Source organism: Neolamprologus brichardi, chromosome 6 (genome assembly GCF_056152115.1).
Source record: "Neolamprologus brichardi isolate AB-2024 chromosome 6, ASM5615211v1, whole genome shotgun sequence".
NCBI lineage: Eukaryota > Metazoa > Chordata > Actinopteri > Cichliformes > Cichlidae > Neolamprologus > Neolamprologus brichardi.
This window is the reverse complement of record NC_142109.1, coordinates 23,158,254-23,172,441: the sequence shown is the minus strand read 5'-3', so window position 1 is coordinate 23,172,441 and position 14,188 is coordinate 23,158,254. Positions and strand designations below refer to the sequence as shown.

At 41.9% G+C, this 14,188-nt stretch overlaps 1 protein-coding gene across 2 annotated transcripts in view; it reads right to left on the bottom strand.

Annotated features, from left to right (window-relative positions):
* The window catches only part of pkn1a (protein kinase N1a), a 61,522-nt gene that overhangs the window by 3,558 nt on the left and 43,776 nt on the right, over positions 1 to 14,188 (bottom strand). For both annotated transcript variants that reach the window (XM_087841860.1, XM_087841859.1), the window contains exons 5-18: positions 13,605 to 13,725; positions 9,785 to 9,930; positions 8,830 to 9,043; positions 8,533 to 8,727; positions 7,796 to 7,905; positions 7,549 to 7,692; positions 7,238 to 7,313; positions 6,533 to 6,668; positions 6,133 to 6,259; positions 4,999 to 5,078; positions 3,539 to 3,614; positions 3,024 to 3,115; positions 2,570 to 2,746; positions 371 to 433 (exon numbers count right to left, since the gene is read on the bottom strand). In XM_087841860.1, the coding sequence (XP_087697986.1) occupies positions 371 to 433; positions 2,570 to 2,746; positions 3,024 to 3,115; positions 3,539 to 3,614; positions 4,999 to 5,078; positions 6,133 to 6,259; positions 6,533 to 6,668; positions 7,238 to 7,313; positions 7,549 to 7,692; positions 7,796 to 7,905; positions 8,533 to 8,727; positions 8,830 to 9,043; positions 9,785 to 9,930; positions 13,605 to 13,725 (1,757 nt within the window). The remainder of the gene's footprint in view (positions 1 to 370; positions 434 to 2,569; positions 2,747 to 3,023; positions 3,116 to 3,538; positions 3,615 to 4,998; positions 5,079 to 6,132; positions 6,260 to 6,532; positions 6,669 to 7,237; positions 7,314 to 7,548; positions 7,693 to 7,795; positions 7,906 to 8,532; positions 8,728 to 8,829; positions 9,044 to 9,784; positions 9,931 to 13,604; positions 13,726 to 14,188) is intronic.

Below are 14,188 nucleotides of genomic sequence, written 5' to 3'. Positions count from 1 at the left end.
GTATCTCTGGGGTTTTTGGTTTCCTGCTCATTGTCAGTCACAGCAAGTGTATAAACACTCTTTCCTTTGTCAGACTGTCTGTTTACCTTGCTCTGGTTTCTTTTGGATTATTTAACTTTTGGGATTTTCCTGCTCCATAATGAGGCAAAGTGTGTAAAGTTTCATAAAATAAACCTCCCACCGTTGAAGCTCCTATTTGCTGTATCTGGGTCTACTAACTGAACTGCAAAACCTATGCTGGCAGAAATGCTTAGAAATTAAGAGCTCAATTTAACATCGATCTTTGACATTTCTATTAGTCTGATGCTTCCTGAGGTGAAAGAAAGCTCCGTTTTACATCAGTTAAGAGGTTTGCGTGGGCTCGACTCACCTGTACACAATCTTATGGTCGTGGAGGAACTGAAGTCCGAGAACCACACAGGCTGCGTAAAACCTGAAGCCAAAAGCAGAGAAAATCAACCTCCAGTTGATAAAATGGGAACTTCATAATAATAACAGACATGCTGCTTTCAGACCACTAGCCACTGTAACCAAATCTGCTGTCTGAGGCCTGACAAACAGCTGCTCCCCAGCTGTTGAACTCCTCGGTATGGGGACAGCAGTAATAGTGCTGAGGGTTTTCTGGCATTATGTCCTTAAAAGACCCTGCACACCCACTGTAAACCCCATACAGATGGCTTCACTTATTTCAGCGGATCTTTTTAGACTGTGTGGGTGTGCTTATGCTGTGGCGTCTCCCTCATTTCCCTTCACTGATGAGAGTTTGGTGACCTCATGATAATCCCAGGATAAATTCAATTTGTGCAGAAATCTAACAAATAAACAAACATAACTTAAACAGATTTCCGTTGATGGAAGGCCTTTAAAACATTCAGTCTAATACAGCGCATCTCTAAAAGGTTTTCACATCTGTCCTAATGCTCAGCAGCCCACATCATAGAATAGAATAATCCTTTAATTGTCCCACAAGGGAAAATTGGTAGCAGCAGCAAAAACAACGCACATATACAAACAGAACAGGACACAGAACAGAAACGCACACAAACATATTTACATTTTGGACAATAGTTACAAAACAGAGTACTGTACAGTTATTAAGAGTTAAGTACAGATGAAAATGGCAAACCCAGGTTGTAGTGTGCAAACAGGGTACTGGAAGATGTTTAAGTAATTAAGAATATTTAGAAAAGGTACAGATTGTGTATTGTACCTGTAAATCATGTTAGTATGTCTTGTGTAAGTATGGCTTATGTGCCGAGAGACGTGCCACATACACGGTACATGAGTTACTTTGAATTTAAAGATCGCAGACGGCTATTTCACACTAAATATGACCCTTTAATATTAATTTAATAATTTATTTTCATTACAACTGCTCTCTCTCCTCCCTTACTTCCTCCTCACCTAAAGTCTCATGTCCTGAACTTAAATCAGGGCTCTAACACATGAAGACGTGCACAAAGATGCTTTTTGCTCTCAACTTTGTCACAGTTAGTTATTGTCAACAGATTACATATATCCGACCCTTCTATCTCTGGCTAAACAACAACAACAGTTGGCATAAGCTAACGTTATTCCGGCTAATGTTAGGCTCAAATGTCTAAAAAAAAATATCACACTTTCTCTTTGATAAACAGTTCGACTACATTCTCATATTGTATCAGAGTTTCAGAGTTGGACAAAGTTAGATCCACTTCACAGAAAATGTCACTAATACTGGCTAACAGTGGCAAAAGCAGCTGTTAATGTCAAAAAAGTTCAGGATATCCTCAACAACTCAGCTCAGTATCGCTTCACCGTCTCATCAACGTATCGATCGGACTCTTTCCACAAAATTTTACAGCCTCCTCCAGAGTAAATACATGTGCACACATATTGAAAGCTGAGGTAAACAGTGGACTGACAGCCTACACTCACTACAGATGAACAGCGCCCTGATTTGTTTGTCCTATAGCTGCTACCATAGCTAGGATCACACACTGGAATTGGGAATAGAATTCAGTTGGTCACAATCTGGAATCTACTGACATCTAGTGGTGACATTTTACTAACTTTGCCTTTAAAATTTAGCAACGTATTTTTCTTGGACAGTACATCCTTGTACGGTGCGGTGAAGGAACATTAACTGCACAAAAAAGCCCTCAGAAGCTTGGTTTGTTTGTCTTTGACCACATGGCCTTTCACAGCCTAGATTTGGCTCAACTGTGGAACCAATCCTCACATACAAGTCAGGCTGTGGATTTGGTCCACCATCACTAAAAATCGCTTTCATAACAGAAGTTTTGAAAAGCTGAAGTGGGAAAAAACGCTGGTGTATTTAACAGTATTGACTCCCATTCTGAGCTGAAGGTCGAGATATTGTGCTTGACGGATTCTCGTTAATTATTATGATGTTTTAAGAAGGGATCTGTTTACAATCTCTGTGTTTTAATGTAAATATGGGCGATTACTACATAAAATGAGTGTTTATAACTGATCCCTGAGGTTGACTAAATTCATCAGGACTAATGTCTGGGAAAACCTAAAATTTGTATGGAAATACTTCAAGGATAATCCCTTTATTACGTACACGGCCCGTGGCTCTGTGAAGACGTCTGTGTGGATGTGCATCATCAGGTCGCCTCCTGCTGTGTACTCCATAACAAAACACACGTGCTCTGGTGTCTGGAAGCACGCAAACAGGTTGATCAGGAAGGGATGGTGCGACATGTTGACAATCTCAAAGATGCGCTTCTCGCACATCAGACTAGGGGAGGAAGGAGAGAAGGAAAGAGTGGAAAAAGAGGCAAGAGGAGGAGAGAAAAAAAAAGATTAGAGGGCCATTTAAACATAATTAGATAGTGTTTATTTTAGCCTATGAGAAAACCCACACTCAGCCCACAGATGAACTGTAATCACAGTGATTCAAGACACAAATTAAATCCTGTGAGTAAATCTACTACTGGAGCGCTTAATCTCTGGGCTAAAAACAACAACCACACATCACACAAGCACTGGGCTGAGGAATAAACATCAGCACACACCTATCCACCTCATCCCGAGCAACGATATCTCCTTTTTTCAGGGCTTTGATGGCATACATCGTGCCGGTCTTCTTGTACTCGGACAATAACACCTGTAGACACACAGACACACTCTGATTAACTCTAACACATATAAAGCATTGTTTTTGTTTTTTATTTAAATCTTTTATTAGAGCTTTTTAAACTTCTCAGTGGATCCACGTGTGATATGGTTTCTTTTCTCCCTTGCAGTCACCAATACTTAAAATGTGGCCTTCATGTGCACCTAACTGCATAAGGAAGACAAGCTTTCTTTTTTACAAACTGTCTTTTATTTTTGTTTGCCTGATTGTAGTTGTGACAGTCACATTGTGAGAATCCACAAACAGAGAAGCTGTTAATCTGTGACTTTTTTGCTGTTGTGACCTTCAGTATATTTGAGGGAATAATAACAAAAAGACTCTTGCTCTTTGTGTTGTTATTAATTGGCTCGGTTGTTCCAGGTTTTTTTTTTCTGGATTAGAAAGAAATCGTACCTTCCCAAAGTGTCCACGACCCAAAACAGCAATGAGCCTGAAGTCCCGGAGGGACAGCGGACCTTTCTTCTGCTTGCTGGAGAAACCAACAGGCACAGTGAGGAAGAACATTTAAACTAGACACCAAAAAGTAACAACTGCTGATATTACAGGACACACGTATAAAGACTGTGTACGTGTGGATAATGCAATAATACATTAATACATACATGTAATAATGGGGAGCAGACATTTTAAGTTGCAACAGGAGGAAAAGCAGAGGATTTATCAAAAACATCAATGGTTCTGTTTTATTCGGGTGTCTGAAGATTTTTGACAGCTAATAACGCAGCAGCTGCTCTCCTGAAAACGCCCAGCTGGGAGCGCTTGAGAGAGCTTGAAAGGCTTTGGAGGCATGCTGTGCCTCCAGGTGAGTGTTTGGTTGCTATGATACAGAAAGTACACAGATGTAATCTGCTGCAGGTACCTGACTCTTTGTCTGACTGCTGCTTTTACTCACACACGTACAGGAAACCAAATATTCCTCAGAGTATTATTTTAATGTTAATACGCACACTTGCACGTGGGCACACTTGGACAGCAGCACTTAAAACTTGTGACAGAGGTTTGCTGTAGCGTTTCTCCCATCCCTCCTCCACTGTGCTTAAACAGCTGGGTAAGAAGTGACAGTGGTGCATGCAGCAGGTTACATTTGTAACTCTCTTAAAACCAGAAAAAAGATAGATGTGTAGCGATGAGCACAGAAAAAATGCTCGGCCTGTCGCCATGCTGATGTCGCTTTGAGCACATCAGGGAAAGAAACAGAACACATGTAGTGGGTTTCCTCCATCCATAAGCTTCAGGCCTTTATGCTTGGAGGGTTGTAGGGAGGCTGAGGCGAACACCAGCAGATGGTAGGTAAGAGTCAGGGTCATTCATTCACACTTGCATTCAAATATCGAGCAATTCATAATTAACCTGTACATTAAAAGGCCTGTATGGTCTAAAGGCTCAAGCCCAGAAACATTCTGGCTTGGACGTGAGATTTAACCAGAAAGTCAAAGATGCAGCTGCTCATCCGGCTCGTGATCTTTCACAATTCACAAGTAACTGTGATGTAGAAAGTCAGTTAGAAAATTTAGGTGTCATTGGTTGGGTGTTTTAGACAAAGTAATCTGAATTCAAATCCACTGAAAGATGAAAACAGCTGGAGAGATTGTCTCTTGGCTGACCTGGGAGGCCGGGGAGAGAGAGGTCTGGGCTTCTCTGCTCTCACAACCGAGCCCCAGATAAACAGCATAAAACAGATGATGGCTGGTTCGATTTCCACCTGTGCTTTTCCTACTGACACATTTCAAAATGTTTTCTCTGATAAACGTCATCCTCATTATCATATATCATCATTTATCATTAAAATCCAAACAAATCCATTTTAGAAAACAAAGAAGTAAAAGTGTTTCGGTGAGTGTGCGTGCGTGTACCTGCTAACTGAATGGGTTCGGACAGGGGACTCAGGGGTGAGGTCTCGGGGGGAGAGGGGATCGATGACTAGATGTTGGTCCTATCGGAGGACATGCGAGGGAAGAGACAAAAAAGGAACAGACGTGCAGAGACAGAGATTATAAAATGACATGAAATGGAAGACAGGAGACGCAGTCTGGAGCTGATGGTTACTGACCCTGCGCTGGATTTTAAATCTTTAAACCCCGCAAATACCAGGTCGACCACAGTGCTTTACATCCAGGTGTGGCTGTGCTGCTAACAGGAAGGACACCGTAACAGAGCAGAGAGTGGGTGGATTTTACGTCTCTGTTCACATCAGAAGGAGAGCTGACGTAAAGCAGCAATATTTGCAGTATTTACTCATACCACAAACTCTTCCTCTTTCAGTCATTTTCTTGTAAATCAGACTCATATGTCACATGACCATTATTTAAATGTTAAATGCCTAAAATTATATTAACTTAATAACTAAATCTCCTGTCATTAAAATGATTTGCAGGCTTATGTGACTTTATAATGATGGAGCCAAGTCTAACATAATTATTTTTTCTTTCACAATCAGTGTTCGCGTTCCTGTAAGCTACCTGGGACTTACCTGGGCGCTATAACACACCCCAAGCCCTGAAAAGTACAGTGTGCTTACAATGGAAGATGGGGAAATATTTGTTTTTATTTATTTGTAAATTTTTCTGTGATACTTGCCTCCTTTCATCGAAACTTACCCAGGATGTATACATTTTTAAAAATTATTTAAACTGCATTACTTAAAACTACTTAAATTTACTTGCAGTTTCATTATTTATTTGTTTCCTGTGAATTTGTTACCACTTTATTCTTGTTCAATTCAATATTTATATAGCAACTAATCACAACAACAGTAAAGCCCTACAATAATACAGAGACGCCCCAACAATCAGACCAACCACTATGACCAAGCACTTTGGCAACAGTGGGAAGGAAAAACTCCCTTTTAACAGGAAGAGATTTGCAGTCATAATTGTGTTTGTTCATATTCTTTTAAAGTATTTGATGCTGTTACGCCTTTCTTTCCCTGCCAATTCGAAATTTTAGTTTCTTTTTTAGTTAGGAAAGCCCCGTCCCACATCACACACCTCCCCTAACTCCCGGGTTTCCTCTCGCTCCATCGGTCTCACTGGAGTGTTAATGTCCATGTCTCTCTTGTAATCGCATCTTATTGGAGAGTCGCTGTCCAGACTCAACTTTTCCACTGAGATCTCCCTGAAAGACCAACAAATACACACACACACACACACACACAAATAGACCAACGTGTAACACAGACAAACAGACAGAACAACACAGAAGGGTAGTTAGACACGGGGCTGGGAAGGCACCGTTTGCTTTATTCTTTGTCTGGAAACAAAAGGAAAAAAGGTTCAAGGAAAGCTGCTACGTTTGATAGCAAAGTCTGATTGATGGTTATCAAACGTCACTGCGGATGAAACGACCGAAGCGCGTGCACCTGCGTGTACATATCTCAATGCGTCTCACCCAGAGTTGAGTGTGAGGCTTTGTGCGTTGGGACTGTAGGTTCCTGAGTTGTTGACGGTGGGGATGGCGTTTCGAAGCAGCCTCACCCACGTTCCGATATCCACGTTCATCTGACGAGCCCGGAGGAACGCCTTGCCTGGAAAATGCACAAACACACACACCTAGTCAGAGTCAGAAATTAATCAAACATAACATTCAGCCACTAAAACTATTTTTTTCTGTTCAGGAATGCTGATATTTAGCATCTTAATAAAAAATGTTAAAATTAAAAATGGAAATTTCATAGATGAGAACAGAAATAATATTTCAGCATTAAAAACATAATTTTAATTTAAGAGTTTGCACATACTGGCAGGTTAACAATTACAGAATCATAAAAAAATATTTTTTATAAGACAAAAAAATGCCAGACCTTCCAGAGTTTAGCTCAAGTTTTTATATTCTGTTTGCTTTCCTATAGAAATGAAGGTAAAAAAAAAAAATAGTCACCACTAGAGGGTACTGTGGTCTAAATAAAAAAAGCAGGGAACTGATGGCATAAGCAGCTGTATGCTTTACTGCAGGTAGTGTCCATCTTCCTGTCATGATAAAGCTTTTAAAGTTTTACTGTTTCTCCATATAAAACTGCCCTCAGGCTGCTGAGTAGAAAATGGAAGAGAAATAGAAAATGTGTAATGTTTCTTCACTGCTCTGTCTGCTCCCCACCTTGTTGCTTAGAAAAGACTTTCTTCTGCCTCCGCAGGCGCGGGACTCTCTCAATAACTGGGTTAAAGAAGGTCACCTGGAAAACACACGAAACAAAACATGAAAAGAAACGATCCAAAAAAACCCACCCATATTTTATTTTTACGCTCAGAAACAGCCTTTCAAGTGTGACGTATCAAAGCAACGCTTTCCAGCACAGGTGCATGTGGCAGCTCACGGGTGGGCGCGCACATCTGAGTGTGTGTTTCAGTGCGAGTGAGTCGCCATTCATTTCGCTGTTTCTTTTTTGCAGGTGTGTGGTATGTGTGTACCTCAGCCAGCAGCAGGCCCTGAGGCTCCAGCTCCAGCTGAACTCTGTGCTTCTGGTTGTCCAGGAACTCCTCCAGCTTCAGGTACTTAAGAGCGCACAGCGAGCGGTAGTCCTTCCAGTAAACTGCGATCTCCATCTCCCTCGACTGAAGCGCAGGCACCCAGCGGTATTAACAAAGAGAAAAGCTGCCTTAAATAAACTCTTTGGTCCCTGTGTGCAAGTTTGTAGGAAGGAGATTGGATACTGACCCTTTCAAGCTCCACAGTGAACGTCTGGTCCCAGGCCTGCTCTCCCACAGTCTTCCAAGCAGTCTGACCCACCACTGTGTTATCCAGCTTCAGCACCGCACTCACCTCAGCTAAACACACACGCAAACCAATGATTTCCTTCATTAATGAATCCAAAACTGCACAAAATAATTAAAAAAATTAACGCCGACCAACAGGTTCCTTTGAGATATGGAAAAAAAGGACTAAGATCTTACAAAAAGCTGTTTGCAAACTGCCTTTAACCTCCTAGGACCTGGCGTCCACATATGTGGACATCATATTTTGGGTTATTTAGACCAAAATACTCAATTTTGCTCAACAAGGGCCTGATATCCACTTACGAGGACATTATACTGCTACTGTTCTATCAAAATTTTAAACAAATATCCTCATATGTGGCTCTTATTTTTCTTAAAAACAAAAATAAGGTAAAAAAAAATCTGGTAATACTTTGTTTTTACATTCATCGGGTCCCAATATGCCCAAATATCAAAGAGAAATTAAAATGCATGTCGTGGAAGAGTTCGGGTCTTAGGAGGTTAAAGCATCTGTCATGACCTGACAAATAATATCTAACCTGATGAGTCTAAAGTGACTCACGACAAAGTCAAGGGGGAAAAAAAAGCCAATATAGCCAACAAAGAAGACATAAATTGCAGTGAAAGCTGAAATGAAAGCCTTAAATGCACCACGTGCACACTCATACAGTCACTCACAGGAGAGCTCCTCTGTCTTGCTTGGCGTCTTCCCGCTGACGGAGCCACTGCGTCCGTAGAGCCCCTTGCTGCCCCTCATGAAGGACCGCGTGTCTCCGGGGCTGTAGCAGGGCAGCATGAGAGGTGTCCCTTTATTGCGCCCTGGGACCACCTCTAGTAACCCAACACAGCCTAGCAGCTGCACTTGTAATGTACCTGAAGACAGAGGAAAACAACGTAGGCACAGCCTGAATGCATACCTCACTTCTGTACCTTCTTCTTCATATTGTAGGATTCTCCTGAGCCTGTATGACATACCAGTGAGAGGCGATGGCTTGCTGAGGGTAGTATACTGGTTTTGAAGGTAGGGGGCGCCGTGGCGGGAGCTGAAGGCAGGTGAGGAGGCCAAGACCAGCTCCTCTTTGATGATGCTGGCCTTTGGATGGTCCTCTGGCAGCTCTGCCAGGCGCTGGTCAAGAGAATCTCTCAGCAGGTCCAAACGCTGGGAGGCCTCGCTCAGACGAGACTGTGCCTGCAGAGCATCGAAACAGACGATATCTACCTTTTAAACTCTCAGACAGACATAAAAAGACAAGAAGAAGTCCTATGCTACTTCTCAGTGCACACATATCACAGTAGCACACCTTAATTTAATCACATTTTTTGTGACCTGCTGCTTTTAAGTGCATGCAGAAAGACAATGTTAGGCTTGAGCGAGTTTTTATGTTCATTTATAGAGTAAGTAAATGCGTGCGAGTGAGGATTCAAAAGGCAGAACTCTCACGGCATGTGGTGAGAAAACAAGTGGTTCATTGTCACTGTGGGGGTAAAATGCAGCACGTTACGCGGCAGCTGCTGTTGTGAGGCTCTCTCTCAAATATTTTTATGAACAGATTGCAGAGTTCAGCAGCTGAAACTGTTCTGCGAGGGATCTGACATCACGGGACACTCCTTTGCTCTTAGTTTCCTCGACATATAACGAGAAACCATATCAGAGCCAGACAACTCAAGATGCCATAATGTTGGTGAACAAAAAACAAAAAAAAAAACTGTGTCCATGATAAGAGATCAAAGTTTTGTGAAGGATCTAAGGCAAAGCCAAAGATTGCTGAAGTCTCAGAAGTAAGAGATAGCGGAAAACAAAAGGAGCAGATCTGAAGAAGATCTACAGGTGTGTGTCAGCATGATGTCATCGGTACAGCTGCCGTCTCGCACGTGTCTGTGTGCGCTTTGAAGTGTGTGAAAGCGAAACATCAGCAGGATCCAGTCTAACCTCAGACAGAGCTTTCTTGTCCTGAACTTTGCTGGCCCCCAGGAGCCTGAGGACGTTTTTGGCCCCCTCAGCAACAGCATGCTCCACCCTGTAGTGATGTCTCAGCTCTTCGATACGCAGCTCCATCCCGCACACGTCTTGGTTACCTGCGTGATGGAAAGGGGCAAACAACATTACTGCACAGCAGACACGATGGCAATCTCCTACGCAGTCTCTGTGCTGCGCGCGTGGCAGCTACGTTAAGGCTTTCCTGTTTCGCCAATGGTGTGTTACAGGGAACTCCCCTGGGCATACTAAGTTAGGTTAATGCCTTAATGCTTGTCATGCATTACACAAGAGGCGAACAAAGAAAACATTAGCGAGGCCTAGAGGGAGGTAAGCAGCCTTTGACTGTTCCCCAGCAAGCAGTGCTTAGCATAATTCCAGCCTCTCCTTCCAAATAGCCCCATATCCCTGCTCTAAAAGCAAACAGAGCAACCAAACAAAATAAGTCTCTCACCTATTTACATTTTTAAAACAGCTAGCAAGACTAAAGCAAAAACACTTGCTTTAAATTTGTAGCTTCATCTCTGCTTTTCTCAGAAATGTACATTAGTGGGAAACAGAAAGTCTTATAATGAGATGCAGTGCTTTCAACTCAAAAGCTAAAAACATGCTCAAGCTCCCTCACTTAAAAGAACAGATATGAGAATCAGCATAAGAGCAGCACCCTACAGCACAAATTAGAGCAAAGTGCTTAGCTTAATGGCACCAATACAGCCTTCAAATGATGGGCAACAAACTGAGAGCACTCAGATATGGGAAGAGCCGGAAGAAGGTGTGTGAGCGTGATAAGGAAAAGGACAATTGGACAAATGGCATTCAAAGACGATGCATTTGACTTTCAAACACCAGATTGGTTTAGAAGAAAGACCGAAGACCAGGATGGATGGTTTTTACAATTCTGAGCTGCTCAAATAACTGCAGGAGACAGAAGAGAAAGCAAGGACAGGAGGGAGGTAGGGGTGGAGAATGAAGTGGGTGCTTTTATCTCCTAATAAGGTGTTCTGCCTGGAGCCCAGACCTCTGCTAGATGACCCCTCCACCGGGTGTGGTGCCTGGAGACTGTCTGTGTACACCATACACACAGCCCTGTGATATGGTGTGTGTGCGTGTGTGTGCGGTTTAAAGGAGAGGGACAGAATCAAAGCCAGAGAATATACAGCCGTGGTTGCTGTTAGAGACAATCAAATAGAGAAGAAATACAAAGGGAGAGGTGTGTGGTGGTTGATCAATTTAGTCTGATAAACATGAACATTAGCTCAGGCTGAAATTGTAGTTTAAGAAAAAGCCAAATCTGGCTGTGCAGCATCATTTTAAACTCTGCTGGAGAACCATTAGCTGCTGCTAGTATAACACACCCCTTTGTGCTCAGTATCAGAGCATGAAAATCCAATTAGAGATGCACAGACTGTTGGATTCTGGGTCAATACCAACACAGATGTTTACAATAACACTTTACGATCACAGCCAATAGAGACAGTACTGTTTTTTTTCACATTTTGCCTGCTTTGTTGTTAATTATTCTTCCTTTTATTCCAGTGAAGACAAGAAACTAACATTTTTTAAAAGATTTAACTGGTGTAAAACTGATATGACAACAGATTTCAGCCACTGATATTTAAATGCTATTTTGTCAGCCAACACACATACACTCACCTACTGCTTCCCCAAACCATTACACCACCACCAGCAGCCTCAACCAATGATTCAGGGCAAGATGGATCCATGCTTTCATGTTGCTTACATCAAATTCTGACCCTACCAAGTGAATGTACAGCAAAAATAGAATCATGAGACCAAGCAATGATTCCCCATGTGCTACTGTCCAGTTTTAGTGAGACTGTGTGAACTGTAGCCTCAGTTTCCTGTTCTTAGCTGACAGGAGTGGCACCCAGTGTAGTCTTCTGCTGCTGTAGCCCATCTGCTTCAAGGTTAGCATTCAGAAATGCTCTTCTGCGTACCTTGATTGTTTCTGTTATTTTACTACTAGCTCAAAGCAATCTGACTATTCCTCAAAACAAGACATTTTCACCCAGAGAACTGCTGCTTTTCAGACCACTCTCTGTAAACCCAGCTTTCTTCTCCCATTCAGATGCTCAGTTTGAGCTTCAGCAGCTCATCTTGACGTCTAAATGCATTAGTCTGCTGCCATGTTATTGGCTCATTAGATGAGCTAAACGGATGTACCTAATGAAGTGGACTATGAGTGTACGTATTAGTAAACGATGTTCGTATATGCTGATACTTTTATGCTGCCAAAGCTGTGGCTTGGCTGCATTGCTTTTCATCCTTTTAATTTTCACTTTTAAAACAATTTCAGAGGGATAACATTTTAAATACGCTGCTGCTCACTGTGGTCATTAGCCTCTATATGACTATTTATATCACGTCGGAGCAGTGGAAAGAACTCCAGATCATTAAAAACCCTTTAGGTTTTCCACATGGAGGACACAGATGGATAAAGTATGCCCTTAAAAGGCCCTTAAATAATCCTTCCAAATGGACATCATCTTCATTCCCTTAAAAGACACCCTGTCTTTTAACAGCCATCGGCGCTCGTCTGACAAGAGCAGAAAGGAATAGATAGCCCCAAAGGGAATATACCGTCTTTAAATCTGTTTTTTACTTCCACCCCCTCCCATCGCTCTCCCTCTGCTCTCCTGGTACATTTTAGCAGACTATTCACCTCCCGTGACCGGCATCAGTCGGCCTGTTTTCCCAGCAGAGGGGTCTTAATGGTCCACAGCACTCAGTGCCCTATAGCGGCATGTTCACCTGCCCTGGCATTGATCACCCTGCCACAACACATAATATGAATGTCCAACAGCAAAGGGAGAAAGCACACAGGTCAAAAAAAAGAAGCTTGTTTGACTGTATCTACAACTGCATGGCTAAAAGCCCTTCGGTATGTGTGTTTATATCCATGCAACTGCTGCACACCTGATGTGTTTCGTTAACATGAAGATAAAGAGAGTTTTAATCTGCCCACCACATTTTTTGTAGGCTTTTTTGTGTGCATCTTTGTGTGAATCGAATTGATTGTGCTAATATACCAGGTGGGCTATTTCACAGGCTTCTCTGTCTCTTATTTGGCCACCACACCGAAATAAACAGACACACACACGCACAGCTTTCAGCGCGTCAACTCAAACTATCCTCTTCATCTTCTTCTCCCAGGCAGAGAGATGAAAACAGAGTCGGCTCTTCATTGATCTGTTTATGCTCTCTCATGTCTGCTGTCTGGAGCTGCTGCTCAGGACAAAACGTATTACACGCAGAGAAGAAGAAAAAAGAGACTGCAAATGCCACAAAGGGATAGAGAGATTGAAAACACCTGACTAAAAGCACCTTGTCACTGCCAGCTGACCACAAGATTTAATATGCGATCGTTTAGTTCACACATTATGTAAGTACGAGCCAACTTAACACTCTTTCTGGCTTTATATGCAATAGAGCAGGTTGGATTTAATTTCTGTCTGACAGGAGTTTTGAAAATAAACATTTAATTGTGATTGTTGGCTAACTGCAGCCTTGAGCAAGCTGAGTATCCACACTGATTTACTGCCAACAGACCAATTTACTGTGATTTGGATCAGCAATGGGTGCACTGATGCTTTATGGCCCTGACTGTGTAATTGTAACCTCTGTTGGCTCTCTACTTTATAGACATATATAAAATGTACCTCGGGAAATGAAAAGACCATGGCCAAAAAGCACAGGTACTACAAAAGAAGAGCAATCAATGTGGTTAAATTTGTCTATATCCCTTTAAACTCACCCTGTGTGTCATCATTATGCTCCGTGGCCTGAACAGCTTTTCGAATTTGCATGCGGATGATGTCGATCTTGGTCTTACTGTCCTGAAGCATCTGCTGCGCCGTCTGCAGCATCTTCTTATCCTGGGGAACCAAACAGTAAGCAAGCCACATCACAAGACAGAAAAAGTAGACAATTATAACTGTCATTAAGACTATACACCAGTTAGTGAACATCGCAACAAGGTTTTCCTGCATTTACTTGCCATCAGATTAAACATTATAAATCAATAAATCTAAAGCTAAAGATATCAAATCTTAAAAAAAAGAAACTAGGGTGTATATGTGACAAAATAATAAAAAAATATTATAAGATCCTGATTATAAGATTATAAGATCTCACCATATATAAAAAATACAAGGTTAAAGGAATGATATTTGTCACTTTACAAAAACAAAAGCAAATAAATAACTAATTTTACTGACGAATCGACAGGGTGCCATATCCCTGCACAGGTATTTAAATGTAGCAGTAAGACAAGTGAAGATGGAACAGAAAGGCTAAAAGACAACGAAACAAAGGTAATGTATATAGTAATAAAGGGTG